This window comes from Mchenga conophoros, linkage group LG23 (genome assembly GCF_057382185.1).
Source record: "Mchenga conophoros isolate Kocher_MC1m ecotype Shallow Benthic linkage group LG23, M_conophoros_male_GT1.1, whole genome shotgun sequence".
Lineage (NCBI taxonomy): Eukaryota > Metazoa > Chordata > Actinopteri > Cichliformes > Cichlidae > Mchenga > Mchenga conophoros.
In genome coordinates this window covers 8,774,937-8,793,649 of record NC_140547.1, presented here as the reverse complement: position 1 = coordinate 8,793,649, position 18,713 = coordinate 8,774,937, and the positions used below count along the sequence as shown (strand labels likewise).

Here is an 18,713-nt window from a genome sequence, read left to right as displayed (position 1 = left end):
GTACTTCAAGAGGTGGTAAGCATGACTTTTATCTTTTGGCTTCACTCCCACTGGCCTTCACTGTATCACTTGTATCTGCCTTGCTAGATACAATGAGACAGGGGGAGCTGCATGACTACAGAACAAGGATTAATATTTAATCCAAACAAAATTCTAATTAGTGAAGCCTGCCCCACACTAGGTTCAGACATGCGGCTAAAGGGGGCATGGAATGGCATGGCGCGCTGCCTCTGACTCGAGGTGGACCTGGTACAAACAAATGACTGGTATTGTTCAGATCCAAAGAGTGAGCGGCGGCTGGGTGTCTAAGCCTGTTAGGATGCGTTCATGCTGAAGTCGTCTGGAGCAATAGGAGTGCGTATTGCTCGTTGTGATCAAACACCTCCGAGATGAGGTCTGAAAAGACGGAAGCTAAGCTAATCATAGTGTTTAAGACATCTCAGCTCAAGCCCAGAAATGAACACAGATTAATCATTAATGCTCTACAGCACGACACTGTGATGATCAGGGGATGCCACGTGTGCTGGGGGAGGGAATACGCAAGATCCAATGACTGGTGTGTGTGTGTGTGTATGTGTGCACTGTTATGATGTGGGCAGTAAATATCACACCCGGTTGCTGTGTTGCGTGTACCAGCGTGGTGTTTGTATTGGCTGTTGATGACATAATACAATGGCAGTAAACCTATTAAGAGTTTCATCACAGAGACATTAACTCTGCACTTGCAATGTTGGTTACACTTACTCCCTGTGTATAGCAAGTATAGTGTGTAAACAAGCCTGTACAAGCATACTGATGTGTAAATAAGACAGATTATAACCATTCTCGCTTTTCTCACACCATACAAACTCACTGAAGCAATCGCACACACACAGAATGACATCTGTAAGCGAAAGAACAGACTGAGAAAGACGAGTGGAGAGAGGGTGTAGGCTGAGGCGGTAGTCGCACAACGGGAGCTGGAGGCTGCTGCTGTCAACAGTATGGATAAAGACAAATGGTGTTCCACTGCTCACTAGCCAGGCAGAAAAACACCATGTCCGCGATTGTCTGCTTCTAGTTACTCTCTCTGTCATGTCATAATCAGCAAAAGCGCTACTGTCACTGGTACAGAGACACGCTCCAACACATGCTGTCAATATTTCTCACTTAGTGAGTGTCAGAGAGAAATCATATGATTTTATTTACAAACAAGCACTCGCTGAAAGGACCTGCATACTGTGCCTGCTGGGTACCATCACCATGGCAGCCGTATGTATAGCCAGATGGAAGGCAGGCACAGGAAGTGACCTTATACCCTCCTGTCTCCTCTCATCTCCCCTCTACTCTTTTCTGTGCTCTGCATGGTTCATCCACTCTATTCTTCTTACATCCTCAACCACTTCTTTCTGTGTATAATTAAATCAGTTTGACCTATCTAATATAATAAATCTGTTTTACTTGATTTGCAGTATTTACAGTGTATCACCCTTCTTTCCTCTCCTCTTTGGCATCCATTGCTGCCCAACACGGGCTCTTGCTGTCTGCAGGAGCTAAAGCCCCACTCAGTGCAGAGAGCGCATAAAATGAAATGAGGGGATTTGCGAGGCGGTCCATTGTTCCATGTGTTCATGCAATATAATGGGACATTTCCGACAGACTGGAGAGAAGAGCAATTGTTGAGCTCCGGGATCACAGAGCTTTGAGTTCACACGGAGCTAGTGAATGTAGTCAATGCTTACTCCCACACAAAGAGAGACCGAGGAGCCAAGAAGGAAGACGGTGTGACGTACAGTAAATGTATTAAATGTTAGATTATCCATCAATGTCAATTTGCAAGCAAAAAATAAAAGTATTTGCAACTTTTCTCTGGTCTAAATGACTTAGATCAAACTATTGGCCAAACAAAACAAGCACTACTAGGACATTACATCATATGACTAATATTAACTAGAAGTGTATTCTGCAGATCAGGTTATAATGAACACAGAAATGTTGACACAGATGTTTCCATGTGCATTAGTTCTGATATAATGTTTGATGCAGAATTAATTAGAAGGAAATGTGCAGCAACAGGTGCATTATTATGTTATGTTGTTTCCAACACAGACAGATTTCTCAATTTGTTCAGTATAACAAAATGAATGTGTGTATAAGTGAATGTGTAGTTTATTTTCAGTAGATGCAAACTGAGAGTAGCCAGATATGAATTTTTAATGTGGTGAAAGTCTGTTCCACAAATAAACACAGAGTAGTTACAACCGTCCGAGAGCCCATACAGGCTGTACACACACAGTGTTTGTGTGTGTAAAAAATACTCGCTTGTGTGTCCAAATACTGTATTGCTCCAGTCAATACAGTAGTGACACACTAACACACATGCTACTAAAGAGAACGAGATAAAGGCAGAGATGCCATGCTGCAGTGCCGCTCTGTAGCATCCCAACCGTCCTGGACAGCATAAAGCACAACCTGCTGGCTCTGCTGCGTTTTAGCGCCACAGCAACCAGTGACCAAAGCATCAGGAAGCAACTGACTGGTTGTTTTCACAACAAAGAAGAACACCCTGACTCTTCAAGCGATGATCCGAATGTCAACATTGGAAGTAATATACAAATATGCATTAACGCTCTGAATGCAGACACAAAGAAATGGGTTTAAAAAGTAAACAAAATGCACGATTACACATAACAGCTGCGCTGATGGAGGGATAGGATGGGTAGATGTTGATGAAGAGGATGCAGGAGGAGGCTGAGTGTTGTACTCACAGTTCTGAATAGAGGATGTGCAGGTTGCCCAAATTGTCTGTGTAGTTGGCCGGACTGAGCCAGGGCAAAACTAGCAGCAACAGAGCCTTCATGATCAATGCTCTGCTCCTTTTCCTCTCTTTTCTTCCCTGTTTCCTCCTTTCTGAACTATAGCTCTCTCCTCTCCTGTTCCCCCCTCCTCCCCCTCCTCCTCCTCCACCTCCAATTCTCCGAACCTGGCCGTGCTGACCTACCCCTCCTCGCCTGTCTTTCTTCTCAAGGGGCGCTCTCAGATTTGAATTAATCCTCGACTTCCTTCCTTCTAGCCTCTCTTTCCCCCTTTTGTTTTCCCTTCTCTACTTATGTCTGTGTGAGTTTCTTCCTCTGCCTCAGGCTGGTTGCCTGGTCATCTCAGCTGCAGAGGCAAACGGGCCAGTTGCCAGAGGTTGAAGACGTAGTGGAGGAAGAAGAAGCAGCAGAAGCAGGTGCAGAGAAGTCCCGTTGGTGCACAAGAGGAAGATGTAAAAGTACAAGAAGAACAGGAAGAAGACCCTTGCAAAGGTGGCACATTTGGAATACAATTTGAGATGTACGGCCCCTTAATCTGCTCTGGGCACTGGCGAGTTGTAAGAGGATTTGTGCTCGTATGCGTGTGTGTGCATGTCAGTCTCCCTCTGTGTGTGCGTATGTGTGCGCGTGTGTGTATGTCAGAGAGAACAGCGCAGGCTGTGACTTATACTGCAGCAGAAACCACTGAGGTGGGGGGGATGGAGCAGACCAAAAAAGAGACAGCAGGGGGGGAGAGGTACCAGGTGCGCTGTGATTGGCTCTACCCTCTTCACATGCGTACTCTCACGTACACTCCCATACATACATACCCACAAGTACAATCTCTGCATTCACCTCCCCCCTGCCTGCACATACATTCACCCGTGAAGGGGAGGATAGAGAGTATGTTGCCTTCCAAAACCCTCGCCCCTCCTCTCTAACGATGGACTAATCCCAGTGCAGCAGATTGGTCTGATCGCTCAAAAGAATCTGCCTACATGTGTGAAAACAAAAAAGACAGAGCATGACCAAAACACACCGGCAAATCAATATTCTCTGCACGGGTGGAGCCTTGTTATCCTGAGTGACATGAATGAGAAATATGGGCGAAAAAGGAGAAGATTTAGAATAAGTCTTTACTGACACACTGTCCATTTTCATTCATTCATTCCATATTAATTCAATTTTGCAATGTACAAGAGCTGGTAAATGGAAGGGGAAAGGTAATTCATAATAACAAAGGATGAATCCATTCACCAAGACTTCTCCACCTGTTTAGATTGATTGTGGAGAAGCTGTGGGAAACATGGCTGGAGGAGAGCTGTATTAGGTGTTGGTGACAGCAACCAGCATTAACTATTGTGATTTGATTTTAAATATGAGTAAGATATATTTAATCTGCTAACTGCGCTGATGGTGTTTGGGGTATGCATGGGGCTTCTTTCATCCTCTTCTATCTTTTCATTCATTTGTAGTAAACAGAGTGCAATGGAAGTGAATATGAAATGCAGGAGGACATCTGATCTATTTTTATTCCGTTCTATCAAATCTCACCCTCAGTCGCGTTTCCGTCAGTTTATAATTCATTTATTACTCAAAGTAGAGCAATCAAGCCATATTCTATTCATGTAGTCCAAAATTACAAGTCTGCCTTTGCTTTCTGTTTTCTATTTTGCTCTTATATTTTCCACCCTTATCCGATTTTCATAGTGTTGAGCTACACTCAAAAAACACACTTGTAAATTGTGGTGTAAATACCCTGTCTGGATGAATTTCTCATGGATGGAGGCAGTATAGTTACCGGCTGAATTTTTTCCCCAATGCGTTTGTGCATCTGGGTGTTAATGCATGCATGCATGCAAACTGAGGCATAAGTTGTCCGGCAATATTTGAACAGTACGCACAGCAACAAGACCACAGGGCACGGAGGAAATGGAAAAGTAATTGGATTGTGACAGGATGCAGTTTGTGAACAGAAGCCAGTCTGCCCCACAGGACTCATTTCATTCTCTTGCACATTAACTTGGAGTCACAAAAGAGGCATCATAACATACACATAAACACATACTCCAACCACATTATTACTTTTCATTTCTCACTCACAGCAGCCAATCCATCATACTGACACAAAGTCATAATCTTTAAAAGTTTTTACAGAATATTTTTGTATTCTTGACATTCTGCTTTAAAGTCAGCTTACAAACCAAGGCTGTTTAAGCGCTAATAAGTAACATGTAAAGGAAACAAAGAGATGGTGTGACAGTGTTATAGCGTTTATCTGTGTTGCATCTTTTTCCCAGCTTCGTGATATTCTCTATTGCAGGAGCTTGCAATACAGTAGAAGTGCCTACTCTCTTTTCCTAGAGCTCTTTTTTAAAAATAAATTATGCAGTAACACTTTATGTATTTCTTCTCTCTGCTACTATGGTAGTACTAACGAGAAACCGTGTCCTGAAAAAGTACATTTATCTAGCTCCTTCAGTGGTTCACTCTCTGCAGATGGTGAAGCAATTGAATTAAAAATCTATGCAATAAAGACTGTGGTTGCTTGGTTATTTAGTTAGGTTTCCAAATAAGTCAGTTTCTTTTTTTAATCTTAGCAGTTTTACAAAGTACTTTCTAATTCATCCACTCAACCAGACACATTAAAAACTCTTGTCTGCCATTGGTAGCAGCTTGGGCACCTCCACTAAGACACCTGTCCCATGGAGGTGTCAAAGACTGAACCATTCACTCTGCAATTAGGGGCTTAGTGCCCTTTTGAAACAGAGACCAAAACCCAATAATAACACATCAATCCAGATAAGAACCACTAATGTATTAAACAAAGAATCAGAATCAGAGACATTATTTCATATGTCTCAGATATTAAGGTTACCTATAACACCCTTCTCTGCAGAGTGTGTTATGTCATCTAATATCAAATAGGTATATGTAAATAACTATAAATCTGCTATAAGAATTACATAGACAGGTAAAACACTTTTCCGCTTCCCTCACTGGGTGGCTTTTCTCCCTCTATGAGTGTCTATCTAGTGAAACACTAATTCGAACATGTTCACCAAAACCATAAACAGAACAGTACAGAATGAAATGAAATAAAATAAAATAAGCACAGAATAAAATAGAAAATGTCTGCATGCATCACATGTATTTACATAAGCTTTGAACTACTCCTCAGTGGGCATTGGAGGCATACTTGAAAAACAAGGTAGTTTTCATAAAAGGAAAAAGGAGATGAACAAAATGCTGTCATGCTCAAGGCAAAATATCATCAAAACAGAACTCTGGGTAAATTGGCTAATATGAAAAACATGAGAATGAGAGACCTTCAAAGCAGAAAAAAAAAGATTTTGTGCATTATAGATAGACACATAGCTACATGAAACTAGCGAATGAAAAGAAAGAAAAGAAAATACCTGGGGGATCACATAAGGAGGCTATTTTTTTTTTGCCATATCCTATATATCCATACAGGGAAAAGTAATAGAAAACTGAAAAGATACTGAAGATTACATAGTTGAGATGTTATTCTTGATTGCAGAGATGTGTCCAGGATGGCATTTTCTCTATCCAAAGGCCAATAAAGGTCACAAATGATTAGATTAGTATGAAATCAGCTCTGAACAGATGGCATGGCTGTCTAAGTCATTAGAACTCCTGACACATTGCCAGATTTTGGGGTAGCAACAGCCAGAAACAGTCCACCCATCATTAGAACATAAAATACAGGCAGAGGGAGGAGCAGCGTTACACACATGAAATGGGTACTGAAAGCACATCTTGACTGGCTTAATTTCCCCAAATTCCATTTTGAGTTTTTATAAAATTTTAGGAAATTTGTTCCAATCCTAAAGCATAGTTAAGTTTTGTCTTATTGCTATATACTTGGAGGGCCATAAAACAAACTGCCATGGCACTGATTCTACAGCAGAAAGCATTTTTAGGTTTCTAACCCATGCAAAACAACGTGGATTTACTCTCACATTTTAAAGTGCTATTCTCACATTAGCTATTTAACCATCTGAAGGACAAAAGGATATAAATGAAGAGTGGGAGCAAAATTAATAAAGGTGCTTACACATGGAATGCACAGGAACAGCTTGACAGGCAAGAAAATATATCTTTGCAAATGAAATGATAAAATGATGAAATTCACTGTTTGGAACTCCTCTCCAACTCACCGCTGAGTGAGTTGGTGAAAAGAACTTACAGTATTTGTATATAATTTCCTCCTGTGTCACTTTTGTCCTGTTAAAATTACACGAAGGCGTTGATTATACTTGCTTGCGGACATGGAAACAGACAGCTGGAGATAGTTTCTGTTAAACTTCTTTAAATCTGCTGCCCGGAGCGCTTGTGTACTTTATACATTGTACACATGTAAGTGCAAGTTCATAAAAAACAAGCAGGCTCATAGACATTTGCACAGATGCTCGCAGTCACTGTCTAAAGATGACATGTGTCATGTGACCCAGGGTTTTGAGTTTCCGTTCTGGACTTATTTTCAAAAGTTTGAAGGAATGACGTTGGGTTTTCCAGGTTATCATAAGTTTTGGGTTATCTAGTTTCTGAACATGTCTCTTTCCTGTGCCTCTGAGCTTGTATTTGTAATTCTTGATTTCTGGTCAGTTCATGTCTTTCCTATTCTGATGTCCATGTCTGTTTCTCCCCTGTCCCAGTGTCTAGCCCATGAATCTCAGTGTTTGTTACTTCCTGTCTTATTTTGATAGTCTCTCATCCTGTGTGTGTTGTGTTCTGCCTCGTCAGTCAGATTAGTTTCAGCTGTGTTCCTACCTGTGGTCTGTTCCCTCGTTATCCCTTGTGTATTTATGTCCTCAGTCTCCCTTGGAGTGTGGTTTTGTTTTTTTCTGTGAGGTCTATGGTTCCTTAGTAGTTTCCTAGTTTCCTGTTCCTAGCACCTAGTTTCTTGTTGTGAGTTTAGTTAATTCTCATTGTTTCCAAGTGCTGCACCTGCCGAACCTGCCACAAGGCTGAATTGTGACAAAATGACACGGCCATTATGGACCCAGTAGCTCTCAACCCCTTAGATGAGTTGAAGGAGGGCATGATTTTAAGGTGTAAGGATATCAGGGAGCAGTTAGTTATAGGCTACAAAGACTGGTATCCACCATTCCTTGGTTACTGGACTTACTACATGAGGGTGATTGAAACTGACTTTCTCTGTCTGGATCAAATAAAGCCAGTGAAACAAGACTGTTTTCAATACAACGGGACCTAAGACTGATCAGTGTGCAACAAAACAGGCTAAATCAAAAGACTGTTAATTCAGTTTGTTTAGTTTCTTGTGTATATCTAAGCCAGTCGCTATCAAATATGAGTTTATTGCTCCTGAACTGACTAATAATGAACTCTCTGTTCAAAGTCCTCTGTTTCTGAGCTGGCAAGTAATAAATCAGTTAATTTTGATTCTGTGCCCACCAGTTGTGAAAATAACATGTCTAGGGGTTCAGAGCCTGTGGATAACCCGGTCTCAGGGTCTGCTCCGTCTTCGTCTTCAGCATCGCGGTTGACCTCCAGATCCTCTTTGTCTCCACCGCTAGAAAAAGCCCCTGAGTTTTGCCCCGAGGCATTGTCGATCTCCTGAACTATGTGTGGTTTTTGGTTTTTTTGGACTCTGTTTGTCTCATGCACCCTGTGTCTTAGTAAGGACTCATAAATTATCTCTGTCTTTGAGTGGTGCACCTGGGTCCTTACAGACTTACGGAGATGAAAAGTATAATCCCGACCCAAGACTACTAGTTTCCTATAGTTTATAATTTAAATATACTTGATAGATTCAATATATAGAGAATATTAACCAACATCTTTCAATAAAAACTCAAAGACGCCATGTACCCACTGGACCCTGATGGAAATGTTTAAATCGGCATTTCACTGAAACTATTCTACATTCCTGCAAACAGTGTGTAGAGTCATCTTTCTGAAAGCAGTCTCTCACCTCTACAGCTGAATCCTTCTGGGAACTGGCCTCAGAGAGCCACACCTCATTATAACATTCACATTACATGAAGGAAAAGACTAGGGAAGAAATGACAGGCGAAAAGATGAGCAAGAAAAGAAGGTATAAAAAGAGCATAAACAGATGAAACGAGTCTATGTTTTGGAAATGGGAAATAAGATTCAGGGAGGGACAAAATTTTTAGAGTTTAAGGAGTTTTAGGCAATTTGATTTTTCTAAGTTTTAAGTGCAAATGAATAGGAAATACTCCTGGTGCTTATGTGTAGTGTGGGGCAAGATTCACTAATTATCCCAGCGGCCTTTGGGCTAAGGAAGTGTTAATGAGCATTAATGAAAACAGACCCAGACTGAGAAAAAAGGAAGTGCTTTCTTTTATAAACAGAGGATCTGGGCCTAGTTTAGATGGAAGTCTCGTTGGAAGAACTCTAGCCTTTGGGACTGGAGCTGTGGGCTAATGACGACGGGAGGAGGAGGAGGGCGGGAGACTTGGAGTGTGTACTTACTTCAGGTCATTGTAGAGTTTAGTAGACACATCAAAACCAAATAGAAGACAGGAAAAACCAGGAGCTAAAGTACTTGCTTACTTTAATAGCAATACTAATAATATCATTTTTAAACAGGGAATTTAATGGTGCAAACTGTTTCTACCAGCCTACCTGAACTTGATGTGGTCTTCCAGTTGACCACGGGGCATTGTTTCAGTGCAATGGTCAGTGAAGGGACAAGCCACGGACAGCTTCTCCAGCAGCTTGTGGACCAGAAGGCTGGGCTTCCTGCAGGTCTGCAGCATGAGGGGTTCACGGCACACAGGACAGAAGTCACTCTCCAGCAGGAAGCTGGTGAGACACTCTTGGCAATAAGTATGTCCGCAGGGCGTGTCCAGAGGCTTGATGAGTGGCTGCAGACAGATGTGACAGATGAGGTCATCGTCCACTTCATCCTTGTAAAGGTACTCATGGTTCTCTTCCAACTGATGACTGTGGCCACATGATGCGCACAGTTCAGGAGTCGGAGACAATGATCCATAGTCTGAAGGGGAAAGAGGTGGAGCTGATGCTTCAGCCATTGCCGTGGCAACTTCAGGGTATGTACTCTGCTCCTGGATACTCATTTGGAGAACACTTGGGATGCCATGTTAGAGCTGGTAAGGAGGTCATTAGCAAAGGAGAGCTGTGGGGAAGATAAATATAATGCAAACAGACAAAAATGTAAAAAAAATATAGTCTGTATTCAAAAGTCAAGTGCAAAAGTGTTACCAGCAATGCTTGTAGGGTATTTTCACATTTCTGTAGAGTATTTACCTAACAACAAGTAACTGTTGTTGTGATTTGGCACTATATAAATACAACTGAACTGAATTAAATGACTGCAATTATATGAAACTGCTTCATGAGTAATACTGATGCATCACTATATAAGCCACATTTACCTGTTTTAGTTGCTCAAAATTAAATCACTTTGAAGTACTATAAATTTCAGGGTCACTATTTGGGTCCAAAGAGTGACATATATCTAAAAGGGCGATTTGCTCATCCTTTTTTTGCTATGAAAATACTCATGATATCTTGGAGGAGCCGAGCAGGGACACTTTTATTTTTATATTTTTCAAACACAACTACAGAACATGTTGTGTGCAGCAGTCCTCCAAACCTGTCTTTTCTCCTCAGTTTGATTTTCTGCACTGACACAGAGAAGAGAGATCGAACAAGTGAGATTTCTTCTGTGGATGCAGCAACATCAATACTACTCATGTCAGCAGAAAGTGCAGAGACAGATAGAATCAGATAAGTCTTCAGCCTCCTGCTCAGTGTACAGCCTGACAAACATACATCACTGTTAATCCACAGCAATGTGACATGATTTTAGACGTGCCAAGTCTTTTTTTTTTTCTTTACTGATACACAGGTTTACATTGTGAGTGTGCCAATGAACGCGTCATATCCAAAACCCAAAACAGGCATGCTATTTGGGCACATGGACACAAACAGATGGGCTCAGTGAGGCACACGTCACCTTGGCATAAGCCATCTTGTTGACTCTCCACATGCTTTGTTTCTGGACCCACTGCTGGGTGTTGGCTGCTTAATGAGACACTAGATCAAGTTAGAAAAACAAAACAACAACAACAAAACTTGTGTTTGGAGCCTACAAAATATTTATGTAATCCAAGCCCTAGTTCTGTTTTAATTGGACAGATTCCCATGCTCTTCTGCTAAATAATTTATTTCTAAAAAATTATAACTAACAATAGACTTTGATGTGGATTCCAATATGGTAATACATACAAATCTGTCCTACCTCTTTGTGAATACATGCAAATGTCCAGATTAACCACCAAGCTGCAGAATTAATCAATATAATTTCTTTTTACAGTATGAAATTGTTGGGTGGCAAGTTGTGAGAGCCACAAGCTTACAGTCTTTTGGTATGCCGGGTAGCGGAAGGCTAATAAGTAGAGGCTTAACAGTCTTAACAAAGATGAACTTTCCCTCTGAGAACTTGTGGTGGCACAGCTGATTCATCACACACTGTGGCAACGTCTGACTTTGTCTATGAAGCAGAGCACTTTCATCACTACACAGGAAAAGCTACAGACAGAAAAGGGGAGGGAAAGAGACCAAGTACCTGTCAGTAGGTGATGAGAACAAGAAAATGGTGATTCATAGTCAAAGTAAATAAAAAATAAAGCTTGTCTAATATTCTCTTTAGCTTACGTCTGTTCTCTTCTCGCACTTGACGCAAAGCTGTTAAAAAACGATTCAAACTAACAATAGTATTAAACAGTGATGTGAAAAAGCAAGAGCACAGAGAAATAAAAATGAAATCTGGCATGCACACCCTAGAGTTCGGTAGCACGGGGGGTGCTGGATCAAAAAGAAAATTCTAATATGTTAGACCACTACAGAGCTCGCGTATAATGATTTTATAACATTCCAAACAAGAAGAAGAGCTCCAACTTCTGGCTCATCAAATGAACATTGATGGGGTTTTTTCTTATACATACTAACAAACGAATATTTCAGCCTCGTTGAAGTGCTGAAACTGAGAATCTCAAATGATACCACAAGGAAATGTAGTTTTTTGGCTTTAGAAGCCAATATTGACCCATTAATAAACTTAAAATGTAATTATGTATCTATGTCCGTTTGTATCCTATCTTCTCCTTAATGTGAATCTAAGAGGGTACACGGTCTATTACAACTGGGATTAAATTATTGAACTTAAATTATTGACCAAAGAAATCAATACATGCTCTTTGTCACTTTGTATAAAATATAAAAAGTGTTTAAAATTTCACAAATTGTAATGTCCAGAAGAAATTTATCAAGAGCTAAAATTGATATTGAGTAGAAATGAGTTAAGCCCATTGATGCAGCCCTTAACAACAGGCCAAGTTTCTCATGTGGCCCCCTGGGGAACTTAATTGCACAAGGGGCCACATGAGAAACAGGTAGCACTAGGAGCTACCTGCGGCTCCTGGGACAACACTGGTGGTTCTCAGGAAGGAGTTCCTTTTGTGTCAAATGCGTCACTGATCTTGGCATGATCTTGACTTGGCTCAGTCCTGCGCATAAGAACATCTTCCAACAAACGCAAGATATTCCAGAGAGAGGAAAGACAACTTTCACCCAAAGATGGGAGGCCCTACCTTTCTCTGGAAATCGGTTCTGTTCAGTCAAGTCAAATCACAACAGCTGCCTTAAGGAACTTTACATTGTAAAGTAAAAATACTACAGTAATAGTGACAAAAACACAGACAATCAGATGACCACCTATGATCAAACATGCGGTGAGAGTGGGAAGGAAAAATTACATTTTAACAGAAAGAAATCTCCAGAAGCAACAGGCTCAGGGAGGGGCAGCCATCTCCCGTGACCGGGTGGGGGTGAGGGGAGGGAGACAGGACCAAAGAGACACCGTCAATCAAGATATATAATTCCTGTTTGTGCTGTTTGTCATTGTGCTGCAAATTTTTCGAACTTTTAAAAACAATTTCTCACAGGGATCATTGCATTTCTTCTAACTTACAATCAAAGATAATCTTATGTTCGGTTATTCCAACAGATCGATGATGTCTTCCATTGGGTGTAGTTCTTTTTTCTCAAGAATTTTACAGTGGAGAAGTTGAGCCTGACATGCATAAATAACATCTATACAACATGGCACAATAGCAGGGATATTCCCAGTGCTGCTACATGTATCTACATGCAGACATTTCATGCTTTTGCACACCTTTTTTTTTTCCATGCAGGCATATTCAGTGGACACACCCGTGCCTGAGGAGCATTGGCTCATACTGGATCATTCCTAATCGCTGAAGTGATAAGTTCACTTTGTCACAACAGTCCTGTGGGACTGCTGCTCTTTCCTCACAACAAAATCATTCACGACAGCTAATTGACTGAACCTTGACTACATATTGTTGACGTTTAATTATTGACTACACCGGCCATCTAGTATCCAAAGAGAATGAGAAAGGTGGGGCTGTCAGGCTCAAGGCTTTCAGTTTGGACTACAAAGTAAAAAAGATGTTTACATGGTAAATACAACACTCAGGGTAGTCTTTATTTTCATCTTTGAACTATAGTTATGCCAGTTGTTGGCTGTCTAGGCCTTATGCAACTGAGTGCAAAGAGAGGTGTTTATTTAGCATAGCGTGAGCCTTCTTTCATACAGTTTGCACATTGTCTTTAACTACCATTGTTTATTCACTCTCAGGTTTCTCTCCTGTGATCTGAAATAACTTGATGAGTTAATAAAGAGACACGGCCATGCCAAGTCAGCTTCTTTTCTTAACAAACGATTGTGAAGAATAAGCCATTAATAAGGTAATTTCTGTATCAGCATTCTCATTGTCCACACTGAGCTAGCTTGTTGCTATGTACAAATCCACTCCTCATTTCTAGTCACAGACATCAAACCATATTTGTATCGACCAAACAAAACACACCCTCAGCGTAAAAGTCAAAGCCTGACAAATCAGACAAAGTATGAGTGTCTGCAAAGCAAGTTCATGCTGCAACATAATGATCTCTCTGTCAAATCAAAGCACCGTGTTACTGTAATTGACAAGGAAGACACCTGTTACAGGTGTAGCTTAAAGACCGTGAAGATAATAAACTGATCTGTGACTCGTGTTAGGAGAAATCTCACTTAGAGAGTGGAAACAATAAGTTCCTCATTGACAAATGGGTTAGTCATCATATCATAAAAATATTTAAATAGTACCAGATAACCTGCTGACAGGTCAATAATCAAGGACTCTAAGCTTAACATAGCACAAGGCAGGCTGGACTCAGGCACAAAAGTTACGTGTTGTAGAGCATAGGCAGTTGTGTTCAGACATGTCCATGAGACAGAAAAATTCCAACAAGCCATTTTTTCTTTTCATACAAACATCTGTTTTGCAATCACACAGCGATAAACATTGGAAAAACAGCAACAATCAGCCATCTATCTATCTATCTATCTATCTATCTATCTATCTATCTATCTATCTATCTATCTATCTATCTATCATTGAACTGTACACCAAATGTAACACAGCATAATATTTTTGATTTCTTCAGCGCATTTTGTTCCTTTTAGAATAAACAGGGGATGTGCAAATCAAATATTAGTATAATTTCTGCCCTTTTACTAATCTCTGCATTAGGCTCGTGGGTATGTTTGTGTATTCTGGCCTCTCTCTGAGTTCATAGCAATCTGAACGTTGAGTCTGAGCCAGACCTGACACCTCAATCTGGGAAAACAGCTGAAGCCAGATGTGAAACCCCATGAAGCGTCACTTGTATCTGAATGGCTGAGTGGGTCAGCACAGACTATACTTAACACCAGTGCACATAGGTAAGAGAAAATCGACATACTCTACACTCACATATAAAATACAAATTTAATGCAAATTCTTTCCATGCAAACACCGGAGCAGCAATAACTGCTGGCATGACGTTTTGTGTAACTTAGTGAAGCATTTAAGATAAATAACAGACATGCTTCTAATAAAATGTAAAATAGGAAACTATACTTACATGGCTTCATTAGCAGCATTCACTTTCGGCAGTGCAGTTCACCTGAACAGGTAAAGTCTGGCAGGCAGTGTAACTTTAAACCATTCAGAGAGGAGGTGGAGGGGAAGGACAGGAGAGTTAAATGACTCCGTAAAGAGGACTTTGTCCAACTCAAGCAAACCGGAGACCGGCTGACAGTCTTCATGTAGAAAGAGAGAAATTTTATCCTGCTGCTGGATTTTATAAAATACGGAATGAGTCCAAAGCGGAGAGGATTTCTCCTGTGTGAGCCCAGAACCTGCTCACCTCTAGACAGGCAAAGGTGATCAGGAAGTGGGCAGAGAATAGAGGCGTGGTTAGAGAAAAGGTAAATAAGAGAACTGCCCAAACCTGTACTGGGAGTTCAGCAGAAGCTGGATTTTCTTCTAAAACAGTGTGGGCAGAGGAAATGAAACCTTGAACTTTGTGTAAAAGGCAACTGAAACACTTCAAAAGTGACTAGTGCTAATAACAAAAATATTTTTAATGAACTAAAATGTCATGCAAAATGCCACCAGTGGCTTAAACTACAAGTTCAGACAGGACCTTTCTATAACATGGCAAAGATTTAATAACCCACTAAGCATTTCAAACACCTACATGATTGATTTTCTGTAGACCACTTACTGAAACAGAAACACTGTGCTCTGTAGTTTAGCAGAAAGCCCATAATCTGAGTAAATGACAACATGTCTCAGGTTTTTATAATGTTGCCAGGTACTGTAGAGTAAGCATTTAAACCTTTCTACAAGACAGGAATCGGAATACTTGCTAGTTGTATGTGACTTTCTTTCTTATCATTGTCTAAGCTTTCCTTTAGAAAAGCTGCTTTTAAATCCATGCGTGTGATTCCAGCTTTGCACAAAACAGTTGTTATCCTTTGTGTTTTCACGTGTGGCTTCCTTCTTTGCTTTTCCTACCTCAGGCTGCTCTTTAAACACAGATACTGTGAGCCACAGGTGCTCCAGACTAACTGCAGACATGAAGTGACAATTCTTTATGAGTCACTCAGTGACGCAGACAGAGCTGAATCATTTAGCTTGTTTATTAAGAATATTCTCAAACAGTACACACTTGTAACATATTATTATGCAGTACCTGTCAGAGCTTTTTTTCCCCCCGTCATCTGAAGCTTATTTTGAGTGCATGAAGAGAACAAACAGATGGGCTACTTAAAAGAAAATAAATGACTGAAGTGTAGCAAAACAGTTGCAGTTGGGTCAACCAAACAGGTAAGTAAAATTAAGGTACAATGTAGGCTGTGTCTCTGTGTATAATATTTGGTTTTCATGAGGCTAGAAATCCTTTATTTCAGTACTGCAATAAAGGCAAATTCCCAGGTGACAAATGAACAGGAGTAAATCTATTTAACGATTTTAAGATTGTGATAAGTAGTTCAATCCTTTCTCATGTTCACAGTATCAGCAGCATTTGTTTAGTCCATTTTTACCTTCAAGCATAGTTTATTCCAGTTGCAGTTCACATGGAGCTCACAATCCTGCAAATGTGTTGTTGTTGTTGTTGTTGACATGAACTTAAATGTTCTTGGATTCGGAGAGATATTTGCCAGTCTTATATTTTCACAATCACTGTAAAATTACAGGATGAATAATAGTTTCTCAACTAAATAAGTGCAGTCTTCTCTTCTCTTCTCTTCTCTTCTCTTCTCTTCTCTTCTCAGCAGGACTCTGGCAAACAGTATGATATGGCAGGATGTACTAAGAGTCAGGAACGCTCATGAAATTCGCCTTATGCTAAATTATACAGTGATTATACAGTGTGTATTGCTGCAGTGAATCAAAGATTTTAAGTTTCTTGAACTCTTAAGTTCTCTTTGAAGTGCTGAGTTGAACCTGCATCCTGTTTCATTTCTGCTGATTCCTCAGCTCCCTGCTGCTGGAGCTTATCTAAACACTGTAGTGCAGGTGAAACCAATCCCCACCTTCTTCCTAGCAAACTTCCCTGCCTTTCTCTTATTTCTCCATCTCTCAGAAACACACACACCAAACAGTTTTACTGTTTTCTCCATTTTTTTCACAGCTTAACTGTTTCACATTCCTCTGACATATTTCCTCTAAGTACCGTGCAATGATTTGAATTCAGATGGCAGATGCGAATGGAGAAAAAAAAAAAAACAACACAAAAAATCTGGCTGACAAAAAAGACAGGGACTATTTCTCTTTTAACTCAGTATTTGAAACAGCCTTTATTAAGTTCTTTTTTTATCCATTCTCATGTGGCAGTGAAAGGTCGGTTGTCTCTCTTTTCCTTCCACAGAGCATCCATATTTCATGGTATCAATGCAAATGCCTTGCCTACCATGAATAATGAAGACAGGAAAGAACAGAATGAAAGTAATCAAATAGATGCAACCGAGCCAGCTCCAACATCACCAAGGAGATGGCATCCTTCTTGTCTTTCTATTGTGGTTATTCAACGCAGACGTTGTAGGAGTGCAGGTGTGAGTCAGTGGCGTTGCAAGCATTTTGGTATCATGAGCATACCACTGGGTATCAGGCCAAGAAAAAGAGCCTGTGTGGCTTTTTAAGGTCATGCGTTTTGCCTGTTCCAAAAAAACAAACACTTAACATTTACACTAAAGCACCAACTCAATGTATTTTAAGTTTATATTTATATTACAATAAAGATGTTACATTTAGCTATTACTGCACTTGGTATCTTCTGTTATTCTGTGGCCAAAATACCATTTTTGTTGTAGCAATATGAGACATGCAGGCTTTGGCTGGACAAAATAGGGGGAAGAACTGCAAACCTCTCAAGAAAAACAAATCAAAGTTCAAGTCAACTTCATTGTCAGTTCTGCAATATGCACAGGGCATAAACAGGATTGAAACGAGCCATGATGTGCAATTAAAATAAATATAAAAGATGTAGATATAATAAATAAAAAAGGTAGAGAGCTATGAGATTATAATATGCAGTTATGAAAGATAAATAGTATCTAGTATAAATATAAACCGCACAAGATATATTAAAACCCATCTGCTGTTACTACCAGTGTTGGTCAAGTTACTTGAAAAAAAAAAGTAATCAGTAACTAATTACTGATTACTTCCCCAAAAAAGTAATCCCGTTACTTTACTGATTACTTATTTTCAAAAGTAATTAATTACTTAGTTACTTAGTTACTTTTTAAAAACACGATTTACAACCTGAATAGGTGATAAAGCGATAGATCTTTCAGCCCAATTCGACTTTTTCTACATAATCCATCATACAAAATGTAATCAAATGGAAAAGTCTCTTTTTTTTAACTTGTTTTATCAGTTTTAATCTTTTAACTTTATGCATCAAGCAAAAATTTAATTATATGCAACATTCTCTGAGTTGAATAAATTAGTTTAACATATAAACCTATTTTCTACACATTCCAGCACATAAAATAAAATATTTTTTGTGTTTACACTCACTCTTTCAAATAGATGCAAGTAAAACACAGCAGAAAATAAATAAAGTCAAAGACTCAGCGGTCCTTTTGCTCTATTTTCACCTGTAAAGCAGGACTAGGGTAGGCGGAGGTTTACCCTGGTGCAGGTGTGCCGCAGCGGTCAGTGGAAGAATCCGCGAGTTTCTCTGTGAATTTCCCATTGCGTCGTTGCACACTCGGTGCTTGCTTGGAAGTTTAGGGGTTTTTTTCGCTGTAAAAAGAAGTTTTCTTCCCACGCACGATGGACACTAATGTTTTTGTCACTTTTTATGGAATCAAACTCAAAGTAAGGTCAGTACTTCCACGCTTTAAACGCTGCACGCTCATACTCTCTCCCGCACTCGATATATTATCCATTGTTGCTCTGCACACAGCTGTTGTCACTAACGGCGCACTCGCTTACGTCACTGTCGTGAGACATTCTGGCAAAAAATCACGGTTTTAGTAACGCAGTAACGCAG

General features: G+C 40.1%; 1 protein-coding gene across 5 annotated transcripts in view; it reads right to left on the bottom strand.

Annotated features, from left to right (window-relative positions):
- Positions 1 to 15,081, bottom strand: part of lnx1 (ligand of numb-protein X 1) — a 35,288-nt gene extending 20,207 nt beyond the window's left edge. For 3 of the 5 annotated variants that reach the window (XM_085266436.1, XM_085266439.1, XM_085266438.1), the window contains exons 1-2: positions 14,787 to 15,081; positions 9,414 to 9,927 (exon numbers count right to left, since the gene is read on the bottom strand). In XM_085266436.1, coding sequence (XP_085122562.1) covers positions 9,414 to 9,868 — 455 coding nt within the window. In that variant the 5' untranslated portion in view covers positions 9,869 to 9,927; positions 14,787 to 15,081. Of the gene's footprint in view, positions 1 to 2,747; positions 2,925 to 9,413; positions 9,928 to 10,770; positions 11,315 to 14,786 lie in introns of those variants that run through there. The other 2 variants (XM_085266437.1, XM_085266440.1) reach the window with 2 other exon arrangements.
- Between the last annotated feature and the right edge of the window lie 3,632 nt (positions 15,082 to 18,713).